The sequence below is a fragment of the Lissotriton helveticus genome, chromosome 9, assembly GCF_964261635.1.
Source record: "Lissotriton helveticus chromosome 9, aLisHel1.1, whole genome shotgun sequence".
In the NCBI taxonomy this organism is placed as follows: domain Eukaryota; kingdom Metazoa; phylum Chordata; class Amphibia; order Caudata; family Salamandridae; genus Lissotriton; species Lissotriton helveticus.
In genome coordinates this window covers 61,032,741-61,057,544 of record NC_136070.1, presented here as the reverse complement: position 1 = coordinate 61,057,544, position 24,804 = coordinate 61,032,741, and the positions used below count along the sequence as shown (strand labels likewise).

Genomic DNA, 24,804 nt, shown 5'->3' with positions numbered 1-24,804 from the left:
CGGGGATCCCACCCCTGGACACAGCAGTTTCCCTGCCCACACCAGCATGGGTAGGCAAACTTGTGTTTGCTCCCGTCTGGGGGAAGCATTTTTAAAACGCCCACCAAATGGAAGCAAACACAAAGTCCGCTCCCGGTGGGCTGAAGCTATGAAAATGCTTCTGCCGGCTGGGAGCAGACTTTTGATCTGTTTCCCTTCCCGCAGTGATGCCGGCAGGGACACATTTCAAGATATTTCCCCTGCCTGGAGCAAACAGCATAAATAGATGCACCCTCTTGGCAGGAGCAATGCCGGCTCCTGCACCTTGCGGGGAGCTGGCTGATGCTGTGGGGTCCTGGTGCTCCCCCGGCGGCCATGACAAGTGTATGGTGAGTGCCCTGGGTGGGCACCCGAGCACCCACCTATTATAAGGAGAGGCCCCAGGTGATGGGATCCCAGTGGTGCCCCTCTTTAAAATAAAAAAACAGTCCTAGGGCCTTTTTAAGGCTTGGGACGTGCCCCCCTCCCCAAAAATGTACACATTGGGCTCCTGGGCCCCCTCCCCTACAAAAAAAGGCCCTGGGGAATGGGGTCCCCAGGGCCTAATGAGGCTTGGGGAGGGGGGCACTTGAACCGGTACTGGTCCGACAGTAACGAGAAATCTGATTAGCTGGCTACAACATCAGCAGAAATGGTGTGGCTGCCATTTTAGGACTTCTATACTCTGTCCCATTATCCTGAGTTTTGAAAAAACTGAATTGTAAGGGGGCAAGTTTGGGGTACACCATAATATATATATTTTTTGTACCGTGGGTCCTGGGCTACTTGTGCAGGACACATGAAAAGCCCTCTTGTGGAGATAAACACGAGTACCTTGGGGCACCTGAGGACAGTGCAAGGATTAAAAAGTGAAGCCTGCATTGTCCTGCAGTACCTTGTAGTGCTGAATGTGTGGTGGGTGTCTCTGGGGTGTTGCATGGCCCTAGGTGCGAGCAACAGGGCGTTGGCTGCCTGTTGGCTGTTAGGTTCAAGGTCAAGGCCTCAGGTGAGGCCCTATGCCCAACCCCTCGATGGGCACATCAGAGGGGGTTGGCCACCCGCAGGGTGTGGTGGAGTTGGGCCCAAGGCCTGCGCACCGTCACTATGCTCAGTGACAGAGTTAGATGAATATGATTAAAAAAAGACATTACTGTAATAAAACATTGTGCAGAACAAGTGATGTTCTGGTTAGGAACAGTAACAAGATCTTTCTTTACTGTAAAAAGAAGACATAGGCATTCACTGAAAAAAACAAAGGCTAAAGGGACATTACAGTTAAGTATTGGCAATAATATACTGTTTTAAAAAAACTGCAAATTTGCTGGAAAACCCAAAGGTTAAAGTGACATTATATTTAGGCCTTGTAATCGGGGTGGTTCCTATATTAGGGCGTGGGAGCATAGGCCCACTATATTTGTGCCCTTTGGCCCCTGTATTGAATGTAAATGAATATGCAATAATAACGTGTTTTTTTCTGGCCGCAGCAGTAATTTTTAATTTTTTTTTACCCTCTGGCCAGTCACAGCTGCTGAGTTGGGCAGTGTATGCGCGCCCGTGGGGCGTAAACATAATTGATGGCAACAGACACTCCTCAGCCATGACCAGGCTCAGCTAGTTCCACACTGTGCACATGTCTGATTGCCTGGCTGCCTTTATCCGGCCAGCCTGACAGGCGCACTGGAAACATCTCTCCATCTGCGCTATTAGTGAGCCTTGTCTCCTAATGAGCGCTGAGCTGGTCTGCCCGAGCCAATCCAGGTGCTTCTCTAATGTGTTGTTAAGGGAGCAGCGTCTGGATTGGCTAAAGAGGTGCAGTCAGCGCCGTGGTCCTGCACATGACATGAGGCAGGCCTTGCAGTGGAGTGAGAGCGGAGTGAGGTTAGTCGGATTAAAAGGAAAACTTCGAGTCAAGGTTTTAAGGCAGCAGGAAAGGTCTGGACGGTTCATTTACTAGAAGCATGGCTTCTGGGGTATTTTTTTGCCTCCAGCTGGTGAGCATGCTCATTTAAACACGCGCCAATTAAATAATAGAATTGGGAAGACCTGCGAGTTTTGCCTCAGTTTGCAGCGTTCCGCTTCACTTGCAAGTGGCAGCCGACTGGTAAATGAATGACGCAGCATGGCGCGCGGTGACGGTGGTGCATGACTGTGCGTGGCGGTGGCAAGAATCACGTGAATGTAGAACTATTGTGGCATCATGGCCGCCCCAGTTAATTAGGATAGATATATTGTCTGGCAATGTGCTTAACTATGCATTGATAGTGTGAGCTTCTACGAAATCCAATCTACACGGACAGCCTGGGCTACTTCTGCCGCGTCAGAACACAGATGCAAAACGTCAGCACGGCCTTTACTTTTAGCTCAGAGACTGATTGAAAAATGTTGTTTCCATATCTAAAAATACCCATAAGATAGGATGTGTTTCACTGTTTCTGTCTTGCTTCAATTTATTCGGAATTGAATACCCTTTTCACTACATAGTTTTTCTCTTGTCCACGGCCCGCATAGCCATGTGTTCTGTTGTCACGGTCTTACAGTGCATAAAATGATTGTGTAATTGGGAACAGCGACCAGTGTGAAGAACCCAGCATTGATAGTACCCACTCCTTCTTAAGCCCACAAGCACTATCTTTTTTGTTATAATTCCTTTTCACATATTTACTCACTAAAACTTCAAGTTTTTCTACCTTCTTTTGGAAAAGGAAAGACCTGTTCAGTTTTAGATATTTGAATCTAAATACACTGCTGTTACAGAGCAGCTACATCATTAACATATTACATGTCTTTACTGATGTCATAACTAAATTGTATGAAGAAAATGTCAGACGGGTTCCTATAAAGCCAATGTAAATTAATATGTATGTACGAGTGGCATAGTTAAGTGCAACATGTTTAAATAGTTAAAGTCCACACTTTCACTGTGCTTCATAAACCTTGGTTTCTTAAATTTGCTGTAAAATGCACCATTTGCACACTCTTTTTTCAAAAAATTCCCGGGGGAGAACCCTCGAACCCTCCTTATGAAGGTTGGGATCGCGCGCCATGCATGCTCGCTGCGCAACATTCATCTCCAACCTTTACGCTCACCACTTTCAAATGTCGCCAGCCGCCACTGCTTGTATTAGCATGCAAACTATGGTTTTAAAACAAAAAGAGCACAGAAATTCACCGGTTATAGTTACTCAGCTAACTATGATTTGCACTCTCGCTATACACCGCCTATATTAAAATACTCATGACATGTTAAACAACATCTTTGATGACTTTACAGATGACCTCTCAAATTACATAATTTATGACATTACTGATCACAACATTCATTGTGGCCTTAAAATAAGTTAATACACCCTAATTGTTTTAACCACTCAAATGCTTCCCATTACCCACAATTTTAAGTGAAGGGGTATATATTTGCCACTGTAAAGACACTTTCTTGCAGGTCTTATGGCTCCATTGTTTAGGAAGGTAAACTGCACATGTTCCAGAGAAAGGCACAGCGCCAACCTTACAGCCCTGGTTACGATGCCAGTGAGAGATAAACTATCTCTAAGTGGGACACCCCAACATTCTACATTATTTAGCAATCTCTAAAGCTTCAAAATCTTTAGTGACGTTCTGGAAATGAACATCCACACTGTATGAACGTCCTCACTAAATAGAGTGTGTCTGTAGCAGTGTAGTACACCTATTTAAAATGGGTTCATGCTCAAATACCCGCTGGTGGATAATCTATTGTGGATGGTAAGTTTGGACTCTGTCACAGACTGTTTTGGAACAGCTTTTAGCTTTAAGCTTCACTGTACTTTCAAGCATAGCTTTGCAACTCACATCAGGTGTGCTCACCCTTTACCTTGTTTAGCAGTTAGTAATACTTGCCCTTGCTGGTGATTTGTAAACGTTGCACCATAAAACTTTCAACAGGCACAGTCATGCTTGCCTACAGGGCTTATGCTATTTCCATGGCATGGACTTGCATCTACGTATTAACTCTTAGCTATATATGACTTTGGTGTTATCAGTGATGTCATCAATGACGTTTTTTAACATGAAGAAGACGTAGGGGTGTAATTTGGTAATAGAGGGTGAGAGATGAGATTGTGAAAGCGGCACTGGAATTAACAGTGGGAATGACAGAGTAGGAAGGTGAAGAAGGAAGGGGAACGGAGACTAGAGAGATTAGGTGGGGGGATGTCTAAGGGTTAGAGGGCATGAGATGACTGTGGAAGTAGTAGTGTAATATAAGTTAGAGTGATAGGGAGATAGAGTAGGGAGGGGAAGTAATCCTGGGAGTTGGTGGAGCGAGATACATAAGCAGGTAGTAGGAAGGGGAAAAAGAGGTGATGGAAGTGGGCAGGAAACTGTGGGATAGAAACCAGAGGAGCAAGGGATGACGAGAGGAATAAAAGGAGTAAAATAGAAGGGAAGAGGGAAAGGCAGCAGGGGCAAGGATCGGTTAGACAGGAAGCTGAGGAAGCGGGGAGGGGCTAGAAGCATGGCACTAACGTGAAGCAATGATGGCAATATATTGTTAGTTAACAAGTCAGGTACAGTCTAAAAAGGTGAACTTTTACTTCAAGTCCACATGGAGAAAGTTCCATAGAAGAGATGCAACTTCTAAGGAAGAATGGTGTTGAATGTGAGCAGGGCAACTCCAGAGGTAGGTTAGATTTGCTGAGTGTTCTAATGCCACCTGCCTGCTTGGGCAGTGGGTATGGGCAGCTTTGTTGGCCAGGACGCCCAGTTTGAATGGTATGCTCACCACCTCAGTAGGGAGCCAATGAAACTCGATGAGGTAATGCAATTTAATTCATTGATTGATGATACAAGTCTGGCCAAAGCATACAGGCCAGTTTTAGAATGAGTGCCGCTTTCTAGGGATTTAGGGGGAGGAAGTTCTCGGACGTCCAGGCCTGAATATTTAGAAGCACAAGTAGGCTCTGGATGTCCAAACTGTAATGGCGTGGCGAGCAAAATAACGACGGATTAAACCCAGATCTGTGACTGGGGGTTAATGTTTAATAATGTTCTACATTACGTCCATCTTTTTGTGTTGCAGGCTCTGGAGGATGCTAGGTAGTGAAGATGTTTTGTGATACAGTTGCATGCTTGGGAGCAAGCTAGGAAGAGACAACTGTCTAAGAGTTCCTCTCTACCTTCCTTTTACGTCCCAGCAATGACTCAGAGGAGGTATAAAGAATGTCCGGAGCAGTGCCCAAAATCCATAGTAAGCACCTTAACTTGGCGGTAAGGGCGTGTTAAATAAGGGGATAGGGTAGTGAAGACTGGCTCATGGGCCTGAAAATTTAGACTTCCCTAGAGGGACGGTGGAAGTCATCAGAGGGTGTAAGGAACGGATAGGCAAACCTAAATGTTAGGTATTAAAGATTTTGAAAAATACAGTATTCAGCATACATGAGTATACAAAATTTATTAGGAAAGGTAAGTGTGTAATATTGTTATGCATAAACACATAATGACCAAGCTGAATTTGAGCAAATGGCTGGGGGCAAAGTTTGAAGCCCCATTGAGAACAGAGTAAGCAGGCGGACTATCAAGTAAAGAAACACATGTAGGCTGATGTGGAGCTCTAATACGGACCGCCATTGAGAAAAACCAGACTTGCTTCCCCCCCCCCCTTAGTTGCAGTCAGAAATAGAAGAGGGACTGTAAGGAACATAAGATATCCACTGCCGAGGGATTAGTAGAGTGTTATTGATGTGCATCGATCTGATGAGGAATCCAAGAGATCTGCCCCATACGATGTAGCAGAGGGTTAGCGGTCTAGTCGACATGAATTGTTCCACTGAAAGTTATAGTGGAGGAGAAATTTTGAATGTGAGGGACTGCTTGCGTTCCAGGGCCTTCTGCGATGTATTCAAGCCAGTCAGGCTGCCTACGACGTGGCTGGTTGAGCCAGACTCCACCTCTAAGTGGATTCACCAGAGCGGTGCTACCAGTCCATGGAGTATGATGAGGAGACACACACTGGTCTGCAGTGGAGTGGACCAGCACTGGAACAGAGCCTTGAGGAGTCAACCGGCCAAGCTTCGGACCTGGCCCTGCAGTCACACCAGAAGATCAGTTTGAGTATGAAGGGAAAGCACGAGTGTGCAGAGTGAGGCTGTTGAAGTAAACATCTTCTCCACAGCGTCTGACTTATTCATTGGACCAAAGGGAAGCTTCATTTGAATGAAGAGAGAAAGTCAAAATACGTTAAGGTGTTGCAAGGCTCTTAGATCCTTCGCCTGAATATAATATAGTTGGTCTGTCTGCATACACGGCTACACTGCGGATATAACACTTATCACCTTCCGTGGCCCATAAGCAGCAACCACGCTAGACAATGCTTTGTAGATAAATGTTTTGCTCTGAGTCCTTTGTTGAAGACAAAACTATGGACCATTCGCCTGATTTCAAGTGGTGAGCTTGGGGGCCTTGGTAGAATCTACTAGGTGGATGTTGTTTTTATCTACCATGGTGATAGTGGTTTTTATCTTTTGTAATTGAATTTCAAAGAAATATATCTTTGTCTTCTGTCAAGACACTGCACCTTTTTCCCCTTTCTCGGTGTTTCAGTAGAAAAGTGATAGATGTGGTATACTTTTTAAATTTTTACCGCCTAAGCTGAAAACAAAGGAATTGGGAGAACACAGTTGCCCAGATTTTCCACTTGAGCGCATTTTGACTCCCTAAACAAACCACTACACCACCCTGGGCTTCAGCTGAGTTACCTGCCAAAAACTGAGGTGAGCTGAGGCGCATGTCACTATTGGAAGCTGGAGGGATGGACATTGCCTTTTGAGAGGGAAGAGTGAATTACGAGACAGTGCTTGCCATGCTCAGGGAAGGTGTGCGAGGAATAGGACATATGCCATATGTATATCAGTCAATAAGACCCTCTGCGCCACATGTCTGCAGAAGGATTACTGCACTGCGTGGGGGGCTTGTCAATCACCAGAGCTGCAGCGGGAGCTCCCTGCTCTTGTGAAATGATAGACATTTCCTAAATTGATTTCTTAATAATTGCTGGCTTTCTGAGCATGGTAAACATGGGAACGCTGTGAAGATCTGCTGCATTGTATAGAGGATATTGACAGCGCTTCAGATATGCCTCTTAGCCTGGAGGGCTTTGTCCAATGTTTTCCACTTCTTGGGTCATAGTCTAGGCGAAATTGACAGCTCGACAGGCGAGCTTCATGTCACTGACAGCTTGTTCAAATGTTTCCACTTGGAGGAACAAGTATTTATCTTTAAATTCTCGACCCTATCCCGAAATTCATACTCAGACGAAAAGTGTGACCTCACTGATGGTGTGCCCTTTATGTGTCTACTTGGCCCCTGGAATGTCCCTAGCCTTTCTCCCCTGATAAAACTAATCTGCCACCCCCACCTACAGCCTGCAGTTATGTTGGTAATGTTAGCAGAGGGGCAAAGAGTGGAATAGCCATGAAGTCTGAACTACCTGCTACATCTCCTGTCCAGGTTTAAACACACTGGTGGCCAGTACAGCTGAGCTTCAAAGAGTAGCCTAGAGAAGCCCCCGCACCAGCAGCTACAGCTGGGATGCCACCAGGCCCCATGAGCTGATATGCTGGGCCCCACTAAAATATTGATTAATCTCTAATTGACCTCTTCCGTCTGCACACAACAGCTTGTAAACAACTCAATGGCAGAGGGGAGGGGTGTAGTCTGAAGGCGGCCAAATGAGGGAAGAAGATGGAGGTAGAAAATATAAAAAATAGAGAAAAAGGACAGAGAGATAGAGGCAAACGGAAAAAATGTGCAGGATTGAGGAAGGTATAAAAGGAAACATTGAAAGGGAAAAGAAAGAACGGTAAGTAAATAGAAATGGGAAAGAGAGAAGTATGAAGGTTATAAAGAATGCAAAAAAAGGAATTAAATGTGGATGGAAGATGAAAGGAAGGGTGGTGAAATGAAGGAAACATGAACAAATAGGTGGAAGCACGAAAAGATGGAAGACAGAAAGAATTAAAGCTGAAGGGCTGAATGAATTTCCATTCATTCAGCCCTTCAGCCATGAAACCATTAATGAATGGAAAAATTAATGGAAAGATAAAAGGATGAATGGGTAGATGAAAGGAAGAGGGATTATCTTTTCTAACGAGTGTCTCCCTCGCAGACTTCACTGACTGCCATTAGCGTCCTGTGTCAAGTTAGGGGTGTTTTTTTTTTTAATTTTCTGTCTACTCACTTGACTTCAAACTCTGATTCAGTAAAGGTGGCACCTTTGACCAGACCCACGGTTCTAAATTTGTGTGTGTTGAGGGTACGCAGTTCCAGGACTCCTGATATCAGCGAGAACTATGTGTGCTGTCCTACTGGAGGTGCTTATTGGATGTGGTGCTTTTTCCTGCCTCTATCACTGTTGCGTGCACCTCTATAACTAGGGCAGTTCATGAAATGCTTCTGTAGTTTGCTGTGTCCCTTTTACTAAAGAGCGACGAGGCTACACTGTTGTGCTATTTCATATTTTTCGATCTGGGGAACTGTTGCATGTGTGTGTAGAGCAGTGGCGGTCGATACATATTGACAGTGGTGAGGTGGGTGCTGCCCTCATGGTGCATTAACCCCTTCAGCTCAGCTCGTCATGAGTTACGCCTCTCGTACGCTCATGACGAGCTGAGCTTTAAGCTGAGCTGAGCTTTAAAAGCCCAGCGCACAGCGGGAAAACGGCTAGCGCGCATGCGGTTAAAGCAGCGCGGGGATAGGCCTGAGCGGGCTGCTGTGACGCTCCGCTTACGTCAGGGAGTCTGTGCTGTTTCTCCAACCTGGCTGTACAATGCAGCCAGGCTGGAGAAACCTAACTGTGCATGTCTGTTTGGCTGGCCTAAAACAGCAGGCCAAGCAGACACGCACAGTTAGTAGTGCACATCACTCCGCCCCCTCCCATTGCCTGATCCCTCCCCGCCCATCCCCACACACCCTGCCTCAGCCAGCAGCTGAAAAATAAAACAATATCATTTATTTTTTGGCTGCTGGTTGAGCCAGTAGGGTGACGCTCCTTCGCCATTGCGGAGGAGGCACCGCTGGTGTAGAGACTGCCCGTTAATCAACATGGGTTTTTGCGCTGATGGTGCCCGCTACAACAATCGTGTTTGACGCCCCACACTCCATTAATTTCTTCTCTATGGACTCCCTCACTACTACCCTCCAACAGTGCCCTTATGTCTCTTCAGAGCCACTCTCTCACATGGGTTTCATTTGTTTTATAGCGCTACTCATACCAGAGGTAGGGTGTCAGAGCACTTTACATCACACACACATTATACACAGACAATGAATTGTACGTGTGTACATCAGTCGATGGGAAATATTACACAAGACAATGAGGATCATAAGGTGTAGGAATCAGATGTTATCCATACTAGCAGGCAGTATATTTTAAGAGTGTTTGGTCTGGAGAAGCACAGACTCAGGATTTAAAACCTACCACAGTAGTTGGGGTTGGCTTTGCTAATAAGAATGTATTTCTACCCAAGCAAACCCTTTATAGCAACATCAGGATAAGGAAAACCTTGGGAAAAACATAACATTTTAACCAATACCTTGCAGTTTGCATGCAGCTCTTTGGTGACAGTTCATAGATCACTGTGCTATATTAGGATTGTAACTTATGATCTGCAAGTAACAAAAGCAGTAACCCATTGAGCCATCCACATAAAATACAGTCCTGTGATCTGCATGGTACAGGTTCTTTGCAGCAATAATATATATTAACCGTCTGTGCTACTTTGTGGTGAGTCAAACTGCCACTAGACAACACTCCATCTCTCTCCAGCAGGAACATTAATCAGTAGACTTATATCAACATTTGTATTGTTGCCTGAAAACTGCTGGACACACAAGGAGCTCTGCAGCGGGTGCTTTTAAACCCATAGGTTACTCCTAAATACAGCACACCCCTACACCCTAAACCAGGCCCTGTGATTTAAAAATAAAATGGACAACTGCGGTCAAAGATTTACATCTCTGCTCAAACATATTTGTAAATTTTTTTCTGTTTAAAATAATTCCCAGCAGTGTTGCTAGAAACAATGCACCAGGTGCAGGTTTCTAGGCGTACTTTGGGAAATATGTCCCAGGAGGTCCTATTCCTCTTGTGTGGAATTCTGCAAAGGAAGAGCAGAACCACCTATGCAAATTAACTTTTTTTTCTCCATGGGGGGGAACATTTTTCCCCTTGGCGAACGCCGTTGACCCAAAACCCATTGCAAATCGGGGTTATCTGTTCCCCAAACCCATACTGGACCAGGGGGTTCAGGAGCAAATAGCTGACAATTTACAGGGTGGGAAGGGGTCAGATTGGAGTTGAGAATACCCCGAATGTTCATATTAGTGGGTGTTACCAAACATTTAAGGCAAACAATGAATGTGGCCTTGTGTAATGCAAGTGGTAATCATATAAAACGCTCCAATACCTTCGAATTGAGTTTGCGCTATATAACATTGAAAATAAAAAAACACGTCTTGGAATTCTCACATCACACGCTTTGACTGTGATTTATGACTGTGGATTTCTCTGTATTCCTGGATGAGAAATTATCAGTAGTAACTACATTTAACCTTGACAGAAATCTCCTCCTCAATTCCTGTGAGGTTTAAATGAGACATTTGTGCGCATAAACTCGCAAGTATGTCTAAAAATACATTTGTAAATCGGGTACCTGATATCAGCCATTTACCAAATAAATAAATAAATAAAATGATGCAGAGTTACGGCTCATGTGACTGATTCCCATTCTTGCCAGTTTGGCATCCTTTTACTCATTCAGCGGCATCTCTGTCTGAATTTCTGTACCTTCTCTAATCCCCCCGCGTTTTGGGGTACAAACAGCATCCGACTGTCCCAGTGGATAAGCTAGTTAGTCCCTATTACATTATGGATTGCGCGTCGCTCTCATATACCCTGCCCCATCACACTACCAGGAGGCGCTGCGTCCAATAACATGATAACGGCACCTCAGTGGTCTTCACACATGACATGAAACACTTCCCATATAGGCTCAAAACAAAAACTGCATCCTTCTAACCATACACAGTGAGCTTGCTATTCATGTGGGTAAGCGCTTCAACCCCACGCCATTAAGCGCTATACAAATGCTACAGTACAATACAGTTGGAGGTCAAAAAGGTGTGAGGTCGCTTGCGCTGCTAAGGTATTTTGAGGAATCCGTAAAGTTGGGTAGTTAATAGTGGTTCCCACAGCTCGCAGCATTTCTTAAGTAGATGTAAGGGTACGTATGCCAGAGTTAGTAGAAACAGACCTGTGATGTGCTGGTCACAGATCCACCCTAGGTGTTGCAAGTCACTCTGAACTGTTGAGGTTCTGGAGTTGGTGTTGGGAGTGATAGACTGGAAGGAGAGGTAGAGTTTGGATAGATGTTGGAAGTGATAGAACAAGAGAAGGGGTGGAGTTTGGATAGATGTTGAGATTGATGGACAAGAGGTGGAGTTTGTGTACATCTTATTGGCCGTGATAGACTGGAAAAGGAGCAGAGGCGGGGTTTGGATAGATGAGAGGTTGGATATTTATTCAGCATCCGTGAGGAAAGATTTGTTTTTGCCATAATAGTTTTTCAGGAAACTTCTTACTATAAATGAAGACCCTGGTGACACACAGCCATGTTTCTAGAGTTTGATAATGGTTGCCTTTGTTTTGTGTGGGTGGGGTTGTTTTATTGGTGTAAACGTGACAGGAGTAGTAGTGGTCATCTTTGGTTTGCTGGAAAGGGTGGAGGCTGCAGAAAAACATGCTGAAAAGTTGATATTTTTGTGGATTGGAAAGACATGAAACAAAGGATGGGGCTGATGGACAAGGTCGCAGACTTAAGGTGTTGAAGACTGCATTGAAGTATGAGGCACATTTTGCCTTCACCTTTTACTTCATTGAAATGTGGATGTCTATTTAGATTGTACTGCGTTTTCTTCTGTTCTTTGGGTTTGTATTTGTCATGTTTTTAAACTCATGGTTGTAACAGTGTTGTTTTAGGCTTATTTTTCTTCTTTTAATTGTTTTGTACGATGCCCACGACTTTAACTACTATTGCTGCATGCACCTAAGAGCAATTTGATTTGTATGCACACTTTTAACGAGCCAGCAAACATACCATTGTATTTGCTGCAAGTACACTCACTGAGAAATCAACGTTCTAAAACCTATGTAGGTTTCATCTAACACCCTCCCACTCCATCCTTTGGAGTATGAACATCCAGGCTGCAATTCTCCATAAATACCATTTGCCAATACGAGTCGCGGTAGATCAAGCTTTTGACTGCTCTACCAGGTGAACAATCCAGATTTTTGGGTCAGTCAGTCCTTGCCCTACCAACAAGACAGCCACTTGTGGGTTTCTTGAGGCCAAAAATAATACACATGAACAGTGAACCTGGATTTAAACCACTGTTTCCCTTTCTTAAAGAATTATAGTAGAACAAGGAACCAGAATTCTTCATATTGATTACCAAGAAGAAACAACCTCATTGGCAGTAAGAAAGGTGGAAGGGAAGCAAAAAGAATTGAAAGAGATGTTAACAGAATACGAATGTGCACGGCCGAAACAGAATGGCTGGCTTGACAATTTAAGTCTAATAACGGAGTTAAGGCTATGATGCCATTTAATAATATATTCGCGCACATATTTTCAGTCTTGAAAAAGCTTAATAATTGAGTAAAACAAGTGTGAATTAAGATTTTTTTTATAATCAAACTTAAATTACATCTGTTGTGCAATGTGAAATCTTACAAATAAATTCCACTTAGTGCTGGGCTCAGCATTAGTGATCAATAGGTCAGACGAGACTCACCATTTCCATCCATTTAATTGTATACACGTGTTTTAAAAGGACTATGAATATCCTCGCTATATGATAAATCCAGCCAGAGCAAGCCAAAGGCTCCCTGGACTTGCTCGGGTCGGACACAACCATGTTGGCAACCATTCTTTCTGCTTTGGTATTCTCACTGTCTCTTACAGATGAATACAGATGGTGAAAGTAAGTCGGTCTCTAGTTCACTATTACGTTCTTGGATGTAGTGAGCCTTACGTTCTCGGATTGCTGCTTTCGTGATCACAAATCTACAAACATCCGGAGCTCCATCTCCCAAAATATAAATCTTGCAAAACAATTGGGTAGGTGGTCTCTGGGGAGAGATTTCCTCCATAGTGCCAGTTTTCTATTTATAAGATATTTGTTGTGGTGTTGGTATTAGCTGGGCCTAGTGCCAGATCTCAGTAAGACAACACCATTGGCCTAGAAAAAGCCAGTCCTGGCTTCCATTGAACTAAATGTGTTGAATCAAATCTCTAAACTTAGTCCATCAAAGCTTTCAGGAGGATACCACTATGTGCATAAAAGCTCACATTACAGTCCCACAGAGACCCTGCACTTGGCCATACAACCCTTCTAAACACACACACATACACACAATTCCCCACTAGCACTCGAATGCTTCATGATTCAGTGGACCTCTCCGCATCACCAGACTGTACGGTTGCTGTATGGATTTAATGATACGGCTCTGTACGAAACTTCTAAATGAGTAAATAACCTTCTAATATTTTCATTGGTCCGTCTGCTGGCTGTTCCTGCCACGGCAGTTAGATCTCATGGATTTCATACTGAGCTCTGATGGATTCACACTGAGATGTGATGGAGTTCAAACTGTGATGCTACGGATTTTATACAGAGATACAGTCAATTTCATATTCAGTTGTGATGGGTTTTATCCTGATATGAGAGGGATTTCATATTGGCGTGATGGATTTCACGTTGTCATGTGATATATTTCATATTGAGAGGTGAATGTTTTCATACTGTGGGGTGAGGGATTTCATACTGAGAGGTGACACATTTCATACTGAGAGGTGACAATTCTTACTGAGATGCCATACATTTTACACTAAATTGTGATGGATTTAATTTTGTAATGTGATAGATTTTGTACTAAGATCAGATGAATTTTGTACTGAGATGCGAAAGATTTTGTAAGTAGTCAGGATGAATTTCATGCTGATATTTGATGGATATCAAGCAGAGATTTGAAGAGAATTTCATACCGATATGTGATGAATTTCATACCGATATGTGATGAATTTCATAGCGAGAGGAGATGAATTTCATACGGGGATATGATGCATTTCATGCCGAGTTGTGATTAATTTTATACTGAGATGTGATGAACTTTATACTGAGATGTGATGAATTTCATACCAAGATGGGATGAATTTCATACCAAGATGTGATGACCTTCATACTGAGATGTGATTGAGTTCATACTGAAATGGGATGGACTTCCCACTAAAATGGAGGGAATTTAATCCTGAAACGGTAGAGTTTTCATCCAGAGGTGTGATGGATGTCACATTGAGATGTGATGGATTTAACACACACGTGCAAAATTACATGCTGAAATTTGATGAATTTCTAGTTGAGGTTTGATGGATTTTAAAGTGTATTGAAATTCATGTTGCGATAGGACAGGTTTCATCCTATGATGGGATGATTTTCATTCTGAGATGGCATAGGCTCCATCCTGAGATGGGATGGGTTTTGTCGTGCAATGGGATGGATTTCATCTTTAGATGCAGAGGGTTTCATCCTGAGATTGTATGGGTTTCATCATGAAATGGGATGGGTTTTGTTCTGTGACTATGAGATTCATTCTACGATGGGATGGGTTTCATCTTGCGTTGCGCTGGTTTTAATACCGAGTTATGATGGGTTTCATCTTATGATGGGATGTGTTTCATGCTGGCATCTGATCTATTTCAGGATAAGGATGTTAGAGTTTCAGGCTCCTATCTATGGCCGTTGCCAGTTTAGATTGCTAGACCATTGCACGCGAATGACCATCTTTTTATTTTGGACACCAGCATCTCCATTCTTGCTAAGTGTTAAGCAAAGACAAAACAGAAGTTATTCTGCTACATTTTAAGTTCTGAAGAGCTCAAATGTGAACATAAATATGTTAAATATGTGGTAATATGTTTTTTAATTACTTGCAAGACAGTCAAATATAAGAAGAAAATTACATTTATTAAAATCAAAGAATTGTTGGATTACTGGTCCCCTGGATATGCCTGATGGTGTGGAAGAATTGAAAATGATGATAATGCCTATTGTTAATTTATTGACGATCACTGTCCCTCTTATACTATCACAACACTTCTTTGGCTTTCTACGTATATTTACTTTCCTGGGGACATGTAAGAGACCTAGGCTCTGTCTTGGGAAACAACTGTGCAGCCATAATTTGCCTACCTGGTTTAAATATCAAATTACTTTTTTAGTCCCTGAGGGGTTTTATTGGTTACCAGATCCCGTCCCTAACTGGCATGTAGGTACACCTGCCTGGCTGCATAAATTAGGCCTCACATCTAGCGACAATAGTTGGGATTACAATGAGAGTCAATGTGATCCAGCACACGTGTTTCAATGCAAGTACGCTCGATCATTACAGGATTAAAGTGCCTCCCATTTTGAAGACATTTTTGACAAACCCTTGAACCTTGACTTCATCTCCACTACCCTTTGCCTATTTTTCCATGCCCTATGCTTGTTTTCTCTGATCCTGACCTACTGCTGATTATGTTCATGGCAACGACATCATGAAGTCAATCTTTTTTTTAATGGAAATCCTTATTGTTGCTCTCAATGCACTCTTGGTGGGAAGGAGACAGTGGCAGTGTCCCCGACCCGCTTTGCGACCTGACCTGGGCAGTGTAAGCTAGCGCGCTGATTTTAAAAAACGTCCTTTTAAAATTGTTGTATTCTGAATTGTGTACTTACTGTGTAGCGCTTTTATTAAAATTCACTTTCCCCTGCACCACACGCCATAATACTGATTGTAGGATCCGTTTCCCTGCATCTGTTCGTTGGGACACTTCCGGTCGGCCAGCATACAGAGCGGTTAGCGCTCTAGTGTCCAACTTCCTGTGGCTATTTAGGCGGAACAGGGGCTGCAGCGCTTCGCGGGAAGGAGACAGTGGCAGTGTCCCCGACCCGCTTTGCGACCTGACCTGGGCAGTGTAAGCTAGCGCGCTGATTTTAAAAAACGTCCTTTTAAAATTGTTGTATTCTGAATTGTGTACTTACTGTGTAGCGCTTTTATTAAAATTCACTTTCCCCTGCACCACACGCCATATTACTGATTGTAGGATCCGTTTCCCTGCATCTGTTCGTTGGGACACTTCCGGTCGGCCAGCATACAGAGCGGTTAGCGCTCTAGTGTCCAACTTCCTGTGGCTATTTAGGCGGAACAGGGGCTGCAGCGCTTCGCGGGAAGGAGACAGTGGCAGTGTCCCCGACCCGCTTTGCGACCTGACCTGGGCAGTGTAAGCTAGCGCGCTGATTTTAAAAAACGTCCTTTTAAAATTGTTGTATTCTGAATTGTGTACTTACTGTGTAGCGCTTTTATTAAAATTCACTTTCCCCTGCACCACACGCCATAATACTGATTGTAGGATCCGTTTCCCTGCATCTGTTCGTTGGGACACTTCCGGTCGGCCAGCATACAGAGCGGTTAGCGCTCTAGTGTCCAACTTCCTGTGGCTATTTAGCCCTCACAACATCGTGAGCGCGCAGCGGTCGCGCGCAGCCTCGCCGAAGACCCGCCAAAGAGCTGCCCGTCTGCGCCCGTCCGCGCTAAGGTAGCGCTAGGCGCCAGGCACTCTGCTCTCTACTCTGGTTTCAAGGCGGTAAGATGTGCTACTCCAAATCTGAGCTGTTGAGCCTTCAGCATTCTTCATGCTCCTGCGCTAGACGCAATCCGGCTCATATACGCCACCCTCTTGCCAATCCCTCCCAGTTGTGCTCTACTACTAAAAGTAAATCCAAAACCCCCCTTGCCCATACCTTTAGGCTGGGTCCCCTTAACGTAAGATCTATGTCCAAACATCATTCTGAAATTCATGATCTCTTAACTGACCACTCTCTTGATGCCCTGTTCATGACTGAGACGTGGCTCCTTGACGAGATGGACTCGGTCTGCAACCTGGTAACACCTACAGGCTATTCTATCCACACCGTGAACAGGGGCACGAGAGGGGGCGGGTTAGCGCTCATAATAAAATCTCACTTTGATTGTCAACTCAGCAAAGTAGACAGAGGCAGCGAAAGCGCTCGCTTTTCGATTAAAATTAATCCACAGTTCTGTGCAACTGGCCTTCTGGTTTATAGACCCCCTGGTGCGGACGTCCCCTTCACTAATTCTCTTCTACAATACCTGAACTCTCATGTTATCACCTCAGCCAACTTTACGATTATAGGCGATCTCAATTTACATCTCGACAGGAACACTGAGTCCAAAGTGGCAACTTTTTTAGCGGATCTTGCGGCTTTCGAACTCAATCAACTTGTCAGAGGCCCTACCCATAGAGCAGGTCATCTCCTTGATCCCATTTTTTCCAACATCACCGATGGTTCCTCAGACATACCTATTCCCATGACTTGGACTGATCACCACTTAGTGACTCTATCTATTCCCTGTAACTCGAGCCTGGTAGTAGCACCTACTCCCCTTGTTCAGAAACGGCCATGGAGAAAACTTCGCCTTGAAGACCTACATGATCTCTTGGTATTAAAGCCCCTACTCCCAAGTGAGGATCTGGATGTAGGATATGATCAGTTCTGCCTATGGATCACCCAGGCACTCGACATCCTAGTTCCTGCCAGATGGACCAAGGCCCGCACCCACACTGCCAGTCCTTGGTATAACTTGGAACTAGCTACCTTGAAAAAGGAATGTAAGAAGGCAGAGAGGTGCTGGAGGAAAAACTATGATGCCAACCTTAAACAAGATTATGTCCTGCTCCAAAAAACCTATCACCGTAAGGTCTGCAAAACAAGAGCGGCATATTACGCCAGTGAAATCAACAATAGCTCCAACACCTCAAAATCGGTATTTAAAATTCTGAAAGATCTAACTGCAAAAAAATCTGTTAACACTACTACCACCTCGCCCGACCTTTGCAACAACATGGCCAATTTCTTCACCGATAAAATCAAGAAGATATATGACACCTTCCCCAAATGCCCGCAGTCACCGGTTACCATTGATCCTACCAGGCCTTCTCGCACCTCCCTTCCTACACTTGACCGAGAGAATTTCTTAAAAATCTGCAGAAAGATTAAATCCGGATCTCCGGCAGACCCCTTAAAACCGGACATTTTCTGTGAAGCCCACGAACTCATCACAGAACACATTCGTGACATTATCAATCTGTCACTTTCCACCGCCAGTGTTCCTTCCAAATGGAAGCAGGCCTGGGTGTCCCCCATTTTAAAAAAACCCACCCTAGACCCCTCACTTCCGGAGAACTTCAGGCCGATCTCCTTGCTCCCTTGGCCTGCCAAAGTTGTCGAGGCACACGTCAACAATATCCTGTCCAATTTCCTCCTCACCAACAACATTCTGGATGACTCCCAACACGGGTTTAGAGCTGGTCACAGCACCGAGACAGCCTTGCTCAGTGTTTCTGAAGACCTCCGTTCCATTCTTGACGCCGGCGGCACTGCAGCACTGGTCCTATTGGACCTTAGTGCTGCCTTCGATACGGTGTCACATGAGGTCCTCTTGACGAGATTGGAGGAAATTGGAGTTACAGAGGCAGCCTTGGGATGGTTCACAGACTTCCTGTCTAACAGGTCCTTTAGAGTCTCCACCCCTCCTTACATCTCGAAGGAGCATAGCATTGGACAGGGAGTACCGCAGGGCTCGTCCCTTAGCCCTACCCTGTTCAATGTCTATGTTCGCCCTTTAGCGGAGGTGGCTAGAAGGAACGGAATGGCACTGGTATCCTATGCAGACGATACCCAGTTGGTGGTGGCTCTGAATAACAACAGTGGTCTGGAAGCCCATCACTTTAAACAGACACTCACTGACATCACCAACTGGATGATGGCAAATTTTCTTCAATTAAACGCCGGAAAAACCGAGATTCTGCTCCTAGGAAAAAACACCGCATCCTGGGGAGATAACTGGTGGCCTGACATCCTAGGCCCTCCCCCCAAGCCAAAAGACTGCGTCAAAAATCTGGGTGTTTGGGTCGATTCGGCTTTAAAGTTTACCATCCACACTAAGAAAGTGGCTGCCACGTGCTTTGGCATTTTACGCAACATCAGGCCCATTCTGAAGTTCTTTGACTGCCGCACCCGCCAGCTCATTGTTCAGGCGACGATCCTTTCTAGACTGGACTATGCCAGTTCTCTCCTATTGGGAGCGAACCTGGCCGAAACCACCAGATTGCAGAGAGTCCAGAATGCGGCAGCCAGGGCTCTGGTTGGCCTCCCTCGCCATTCTTCCGTCTCTGGAACCTTAAAAAAACTGCATTGGCTTCCAGTGGGTAAAAGGATCCAGTTTAAGGCTCTATGTTTAGCCTTCAAAATTCTTAAAACCGCCTCTCCTCCATTGCTGAGTCCCCTCCTGTCTGAGTACATCCCTAGAAGATCGCTCCGCTCAGAAGGACAACATCTGGTGACCATCCCTCGCACTAGACTGGCCAGAGTCGGTGGCCGTTCCTTCAGTTTTCTTGCTGCCAAGCTATGGAACAGTTTGCCTGAAACCATACGGGGGATTCAAGACCTTTTAGCCTTTAGAAAGGCCGTCAAAACCCATCTTTTCCAATAATCTGACTTCCATTTCTGTTACCTTCACTCTGCATTTTGTCTGCTCGCAGCGCCGGGACGCCCCTTGGCTGGGGCAGCCGTGCGCTATATAAATCCACATAACATTAACATTAACATTGGCTCAACTACATATGTGTAGGTGAACAGCTTCTTATTCCTACCCATACAGCAATGAGCTCTCTGGTCTGCTGTGTTCTGATACATACAAGAAAATCCCTATAGCAACTGCACTTCTAGACTCAGAACTTCTCCTTTTTACTCTGGTGAATATCCCCCACTCCACACTTACTCCCTTTGTCCTGCTTTACTGACCATTTTGCATGATGTAAACTTAACATATTTCCCCTTTTAATAGTGTGTATTGTTTCATCCAGGATGTCATTGTCAACTTCTGTTTCTTTGTTTGCTCTTTATTAGTTATTCCTATTACCTGCAACGTTTTTTAAAAACTATTATTCACCATGCTTCAGATTTATTCAAATATTGAACAACTTCTGTTCTTCTATATCATGCAATCATCCTGAAACTTTCATTAATTCTCCATTACAGTGATATATGTAAAGCATTTCTGCTGTCTATTTTTTCTCCTATTACACCTGCATCTCTATAAATATATATATATATATATATATATTTATATAAAGGTATATTGCACTTCAAAAGGGCTTCAACTGAGATTTTCTGTGTTTCATGCTGAGAGCTATTGAATTCCATACGGAGATATGATGGGCTTCGTATCATACTGAGATCTTCTGGTTTTCAAACTGATACCTGATATGTTTCATACTCAGATCAGATGACTTTCATCCTGAGATCAGATGACTTTCACACTGAAATCATATGACTTTCATACTGAGATCTGATGACTTTCACACTGAGATTTGGTGAATTTCATACTGAGATCTGGTGAATTTCATACTGAGATCTGGTGAATTTCATACTGAGATCTGATGACTTTCATTCTGAGATTTGATGGGCTGAATTTCATACTGAGATCAGATGACTTTCATACTGAGATCAGATGACTTTCCTACTGAGATCAGATGACTTTCATACTGAGATCAGATGACTATCATACTGAGATTAGATGACTTTCATACTGAGATCAGATGACTTTCATACTGAGATCAGATGACTTTCATACTGAGATCAGATGACTTTCATACTGAGATCAGATGACTTTCATACTGAGATCAGATGACTTTCATACTGAGGTCCGATGACTTTCATACTGAGGTCAGATGACTTTCATACTGAGATCAGATGACTTTCATACTGAGATCAGATGACTTTCCTACTGAGATCAGATGACTTTCATACTGAGATCTGGTGGCTTTCACACTGAGATATGATGACTTTCCTACTGAGTTCTGATGATTTTTTTACTGAGATCTGATGAATTTCATACTGAGATCTGATGACTTTCATTCTGAGATCTGATGGGCTGAATTTCGTACTGAAATATGAGGAATTTCTTACTGACATCTGAGGAGTTTCATACTGAGACCTGATGGGTTTCATACTGAGCCGTGGTAGGTTGGGCTTCATACTGGGGCCAGATTGGTTTCACCCATGTTTATACACAGACCCATTGTTTGGTATTCTCTTTTTTTTTCTTGTTTTTTATTCTAATCTTTTTCTTGTTTTCTTCAATGCACATAACAAAGAAAACATACATTTGCCCAGTCATGTCATCCGTAATCCATTATTCCATCTTGCTGGATTGCTCTAATCCAAGATTTGTTTTCCGCCTTCCCTGCAGGAGATTCGTTCGCCCAGTTCCGGTTCGCAGATGAGAAAGAATGGGATACCGAACAGTCCGGCCCAAAGCAGGTAAGCCTTAATAAGTAGGTGCACCTTGCGAACTCTCTAGTATTTGATGGTGTAACGGTATGTCTAGTTGTCATGACACAGGATCTGCAACTGCCAATCGAGGGGGTGACGCATCCTTTTCTGTGTTAAAGGAAAATGTGACTGAAAATGTCATATTTTTCCTTTTACATGGTCAATATTTTTGTCAACATGGCAATAGACAAAAAAGCTGCAGAAAAGGTAGTCTACAGTTGTTTTAGGCTAAGCCACTGTTGTTTAATTCCTTTCACTATGTTTCAGACACTTTTTCGTACATTTTATGCAGTTCATCACACTGTTTGTGTGCTTTTGCTGGCACTTTTCTAGTACTTTTAAAAACTTTGCATACGTTTTCTAGCCCTTTTCTATATACATTTCAAAACACTTCTTGTGTGCATACTCTGGGATGTTTCATATATATATATATATATATATATATATATATATCTACTACATGTTGTGCATGTTATATTAGTTTATGTGGATGTTTCTGCTGCTAAAAAATTGTAAATAACAAGGACCCCCTATGAAATGATTCAATTCCTGGGACATGGTAAATTAGACAATGAAAGACAACGTTCCCAGGCAATCCATACTAATATTATAAAGAGACCGCAGCACCAATCACAACACCCAATACAGCGTTGGAAAGGGCAGTTGCAGCAGAAGGACATAGGCTATGCAGACGGCCACCATATATATATTTTTTTTTTGCAGAGTTTTATATAGCGCGAACTTGACCGGAACTGAATCCGGTATCAGAGCGCTTTACATAGCACCAGTTACGTTACACAAGGACACACATTCATTTTTGTTAGGCACGGGGAGATTAAGTGATTTGCCCAGAATCACAGTATGTTTGGCGTCATTACCAAGACTCGAACCCAGATCCCCACGTCCGAGGTCGAGCGCCTTAGCCGTTAGGCCAACTCCTCTATACATTTAAAAGGTAAAAGAACCGTGCCAACAAAGTAGTCCCTTGTGGGCGTGTCTGCGTTGTGCTGTGGGCGTGACTAACGCTGGGGGCGTGACTAACGCTGGGGGCGTGTGGTACGGCCATCACATCGTGGGCTGGTGGCGTGACAAACACTGGGGGGCGTGACAAACGCTTCATGCCATGTGAGTCGTACATACAAGCGCCAATTAGGTTGCTGCGCAGCATCAAGGGGCACGCTGGGGGCGTGACACGCTGGGGGGCGTGAGAAACGCTGGGGGCATGTGTCCGGCCTTCATGCCATGTGAACGCAATTGCGCCGCATCAAGGGGCACGCTGGGGGCGTGTGCTACGTTCCGCCCTTCATGCCATGTGGGTCGTACATTAATCAGAAGATCGTCTGCTGTGGCTGTGTGCTGGGGGCGTGACAAACGCGTTCACCAGGAGGCCTGGTAAGTAACGTTACTGCAGCCTCTCCTGCGCTCTGTTACTGAACTCTCTCATTCAACGAAATTACACGCGCCTGCTACCATCAACCTGGGCTCTAGCCGGGCTCAGCCAGCGGATCAGTACACTATTACACGTGCCTGATAACCTCAACCAGGGCTGCAGCTGGGCCTTAAGCGGGGGAACACGCGCCTGCTAACATCAAACAGGCCTGCATCTGGGCCTCAAGTGGGGAACACGCAAATGAGCATGTCGGCTGGGACAATTACTGCAGCCTCTCCTACTCGCTGTCATTCAACTCTCATTAAACGGATTTACCCGCGGCTGACAACTCTCTCATTCAACGACATTACACGCGCCTGCTAACATCAACCAGGGCTGTAGCCGGGCTCAGGCGGCGGATCACTACACCAATTACACGCGCCTGCTAACATCAACCAGGGCTGCAGCTGGGCCTTCTCCGTCCCTATTCTAATAAAACAAAAAATATTGTCTACCGCGAGATTTTAAAATAAATTGCCCTTGCCAAATACACACATTACACACATTCTATTTCATACCCGGACAACGTCGGGACGGGCTGCTAGTAAGTAATAAAGTGCAATGTTTTAGAATGAGTTCAAAAATAGAAGGAAAGAAATATTAAAAACAATACATTTTTATTGTCTTGGTAGATACATTCATATTTATAAAAACATTGGCCATTTAGTACATATTATAAAACTATTTAAAAAGGTAAACAGTTTGATATTGGTGGAGATGATTTCTTCGACGCGCGTTTCGGCACTGGAAGTGCCTTCGTCAGGAAAATCACCAAACAATTTGAATGTTTATATATCGCTGGATGTATTTAGTAAATGATGTCAATAACCGGATCGATGCCCTGCAAGTCTGAAGACAATCAACAAAAGAAGGTTTTGGGTCCTGTCACTGACCAGCCTGGACCTCAACAATCGCTAAACAGAACACAGTGGCTAGTCAGGTTTACTTTGTAATTATTTAGAACACACCCAGCCTGTCTATGCTGCGTGAGCCACAAGTTTGTTCAGAAAGAATTTATTTTCATTTTTAATTTGATTTCGTTGTTTTTTGATATGACATCAAAGGCACATTTATCAAACCAATCGAATCAACAAACAGACATTTATGTGCGCAATATATACAAGTGAGAAAATGATTCACAATAGATGCTAAAAGTTCAGGACACCAAGAAACAAATTACTGTATACAATGCATATTGAAACATACAAAACATTTCATAAAAAGAACCAGTCCTTTAGATTGTATACCAATGGATAGGCGGAAACAGAAATGCAATTCGAACTGCCTGCCTGTCTCAAAAGGACCTGTGGTGAGGTGTTTTAAGGATTGGACAGCTGGGAACAGAGACAGTAATATTAATTATTCCCTGGGTGCACCCTTCTTCCTTATCACAGGCTGGGGGTCAACGCGTTTCGAACCAATGATGATTGCAAGGTTCTCCTCAGGACGTGGACTGGGTGAATTCTTTTCTGCAGTGAGCACGCAGGAGCTGCAAGGGGGAAAGTGGCTTCTCACGGTAGGAACTTTCTGCACTTGAGCTTGAATGCGGGAGGGAGGAACGTAGGTGGAACCACCCGGGAGTTAGTCCGGAGGTCGCAAGGGCTGCTGCTCTCCTTCACAGGAACGTCGGATGGCGAATGTAGTCAATTCATTCGGCGGCCGGCGGCATCTAACGTGCAAGTCTGAAGGGCACAATTGCCTCGTGGTCCGAAAAGGTCGTAGATTTATATATCACTGTGGCCAACTCAAAAGGGTTTCAAAGGTGGCTTTCCATTTACAAGTAAAACAAACCGCTTGACATGCATTGGTTCAGTTTATAAGTATGCGCCCTGCCGTGGGTGATTGACTTCATACGGAAGGGAAAC

At 44.2% G+C, this 24,804-nt stretch overlaps 1 protein-coding gene across 1 annotated transcript in view; it reads left to right on the top strand.

The window, feature by feature from the left end:
• AVEN (apoptosis and caspase activation inhibitor) overlaps positions 1-24,804 on the top strand; it is a 959,958-nt gene that overhangs the window by 820,672 nt on the left and 114,482 nt on the right. The window contains exon 3 of the mRNA XM_078659451.1: positions 21,428-21,498. Within this exon, the coding sequence (XP_078515577.1) occupies positions 21,428-21,498 (71 nt within the window). The remainder of the gene's footprint in view (positions 1-21,427; positions 21,499-24,804) is intronic.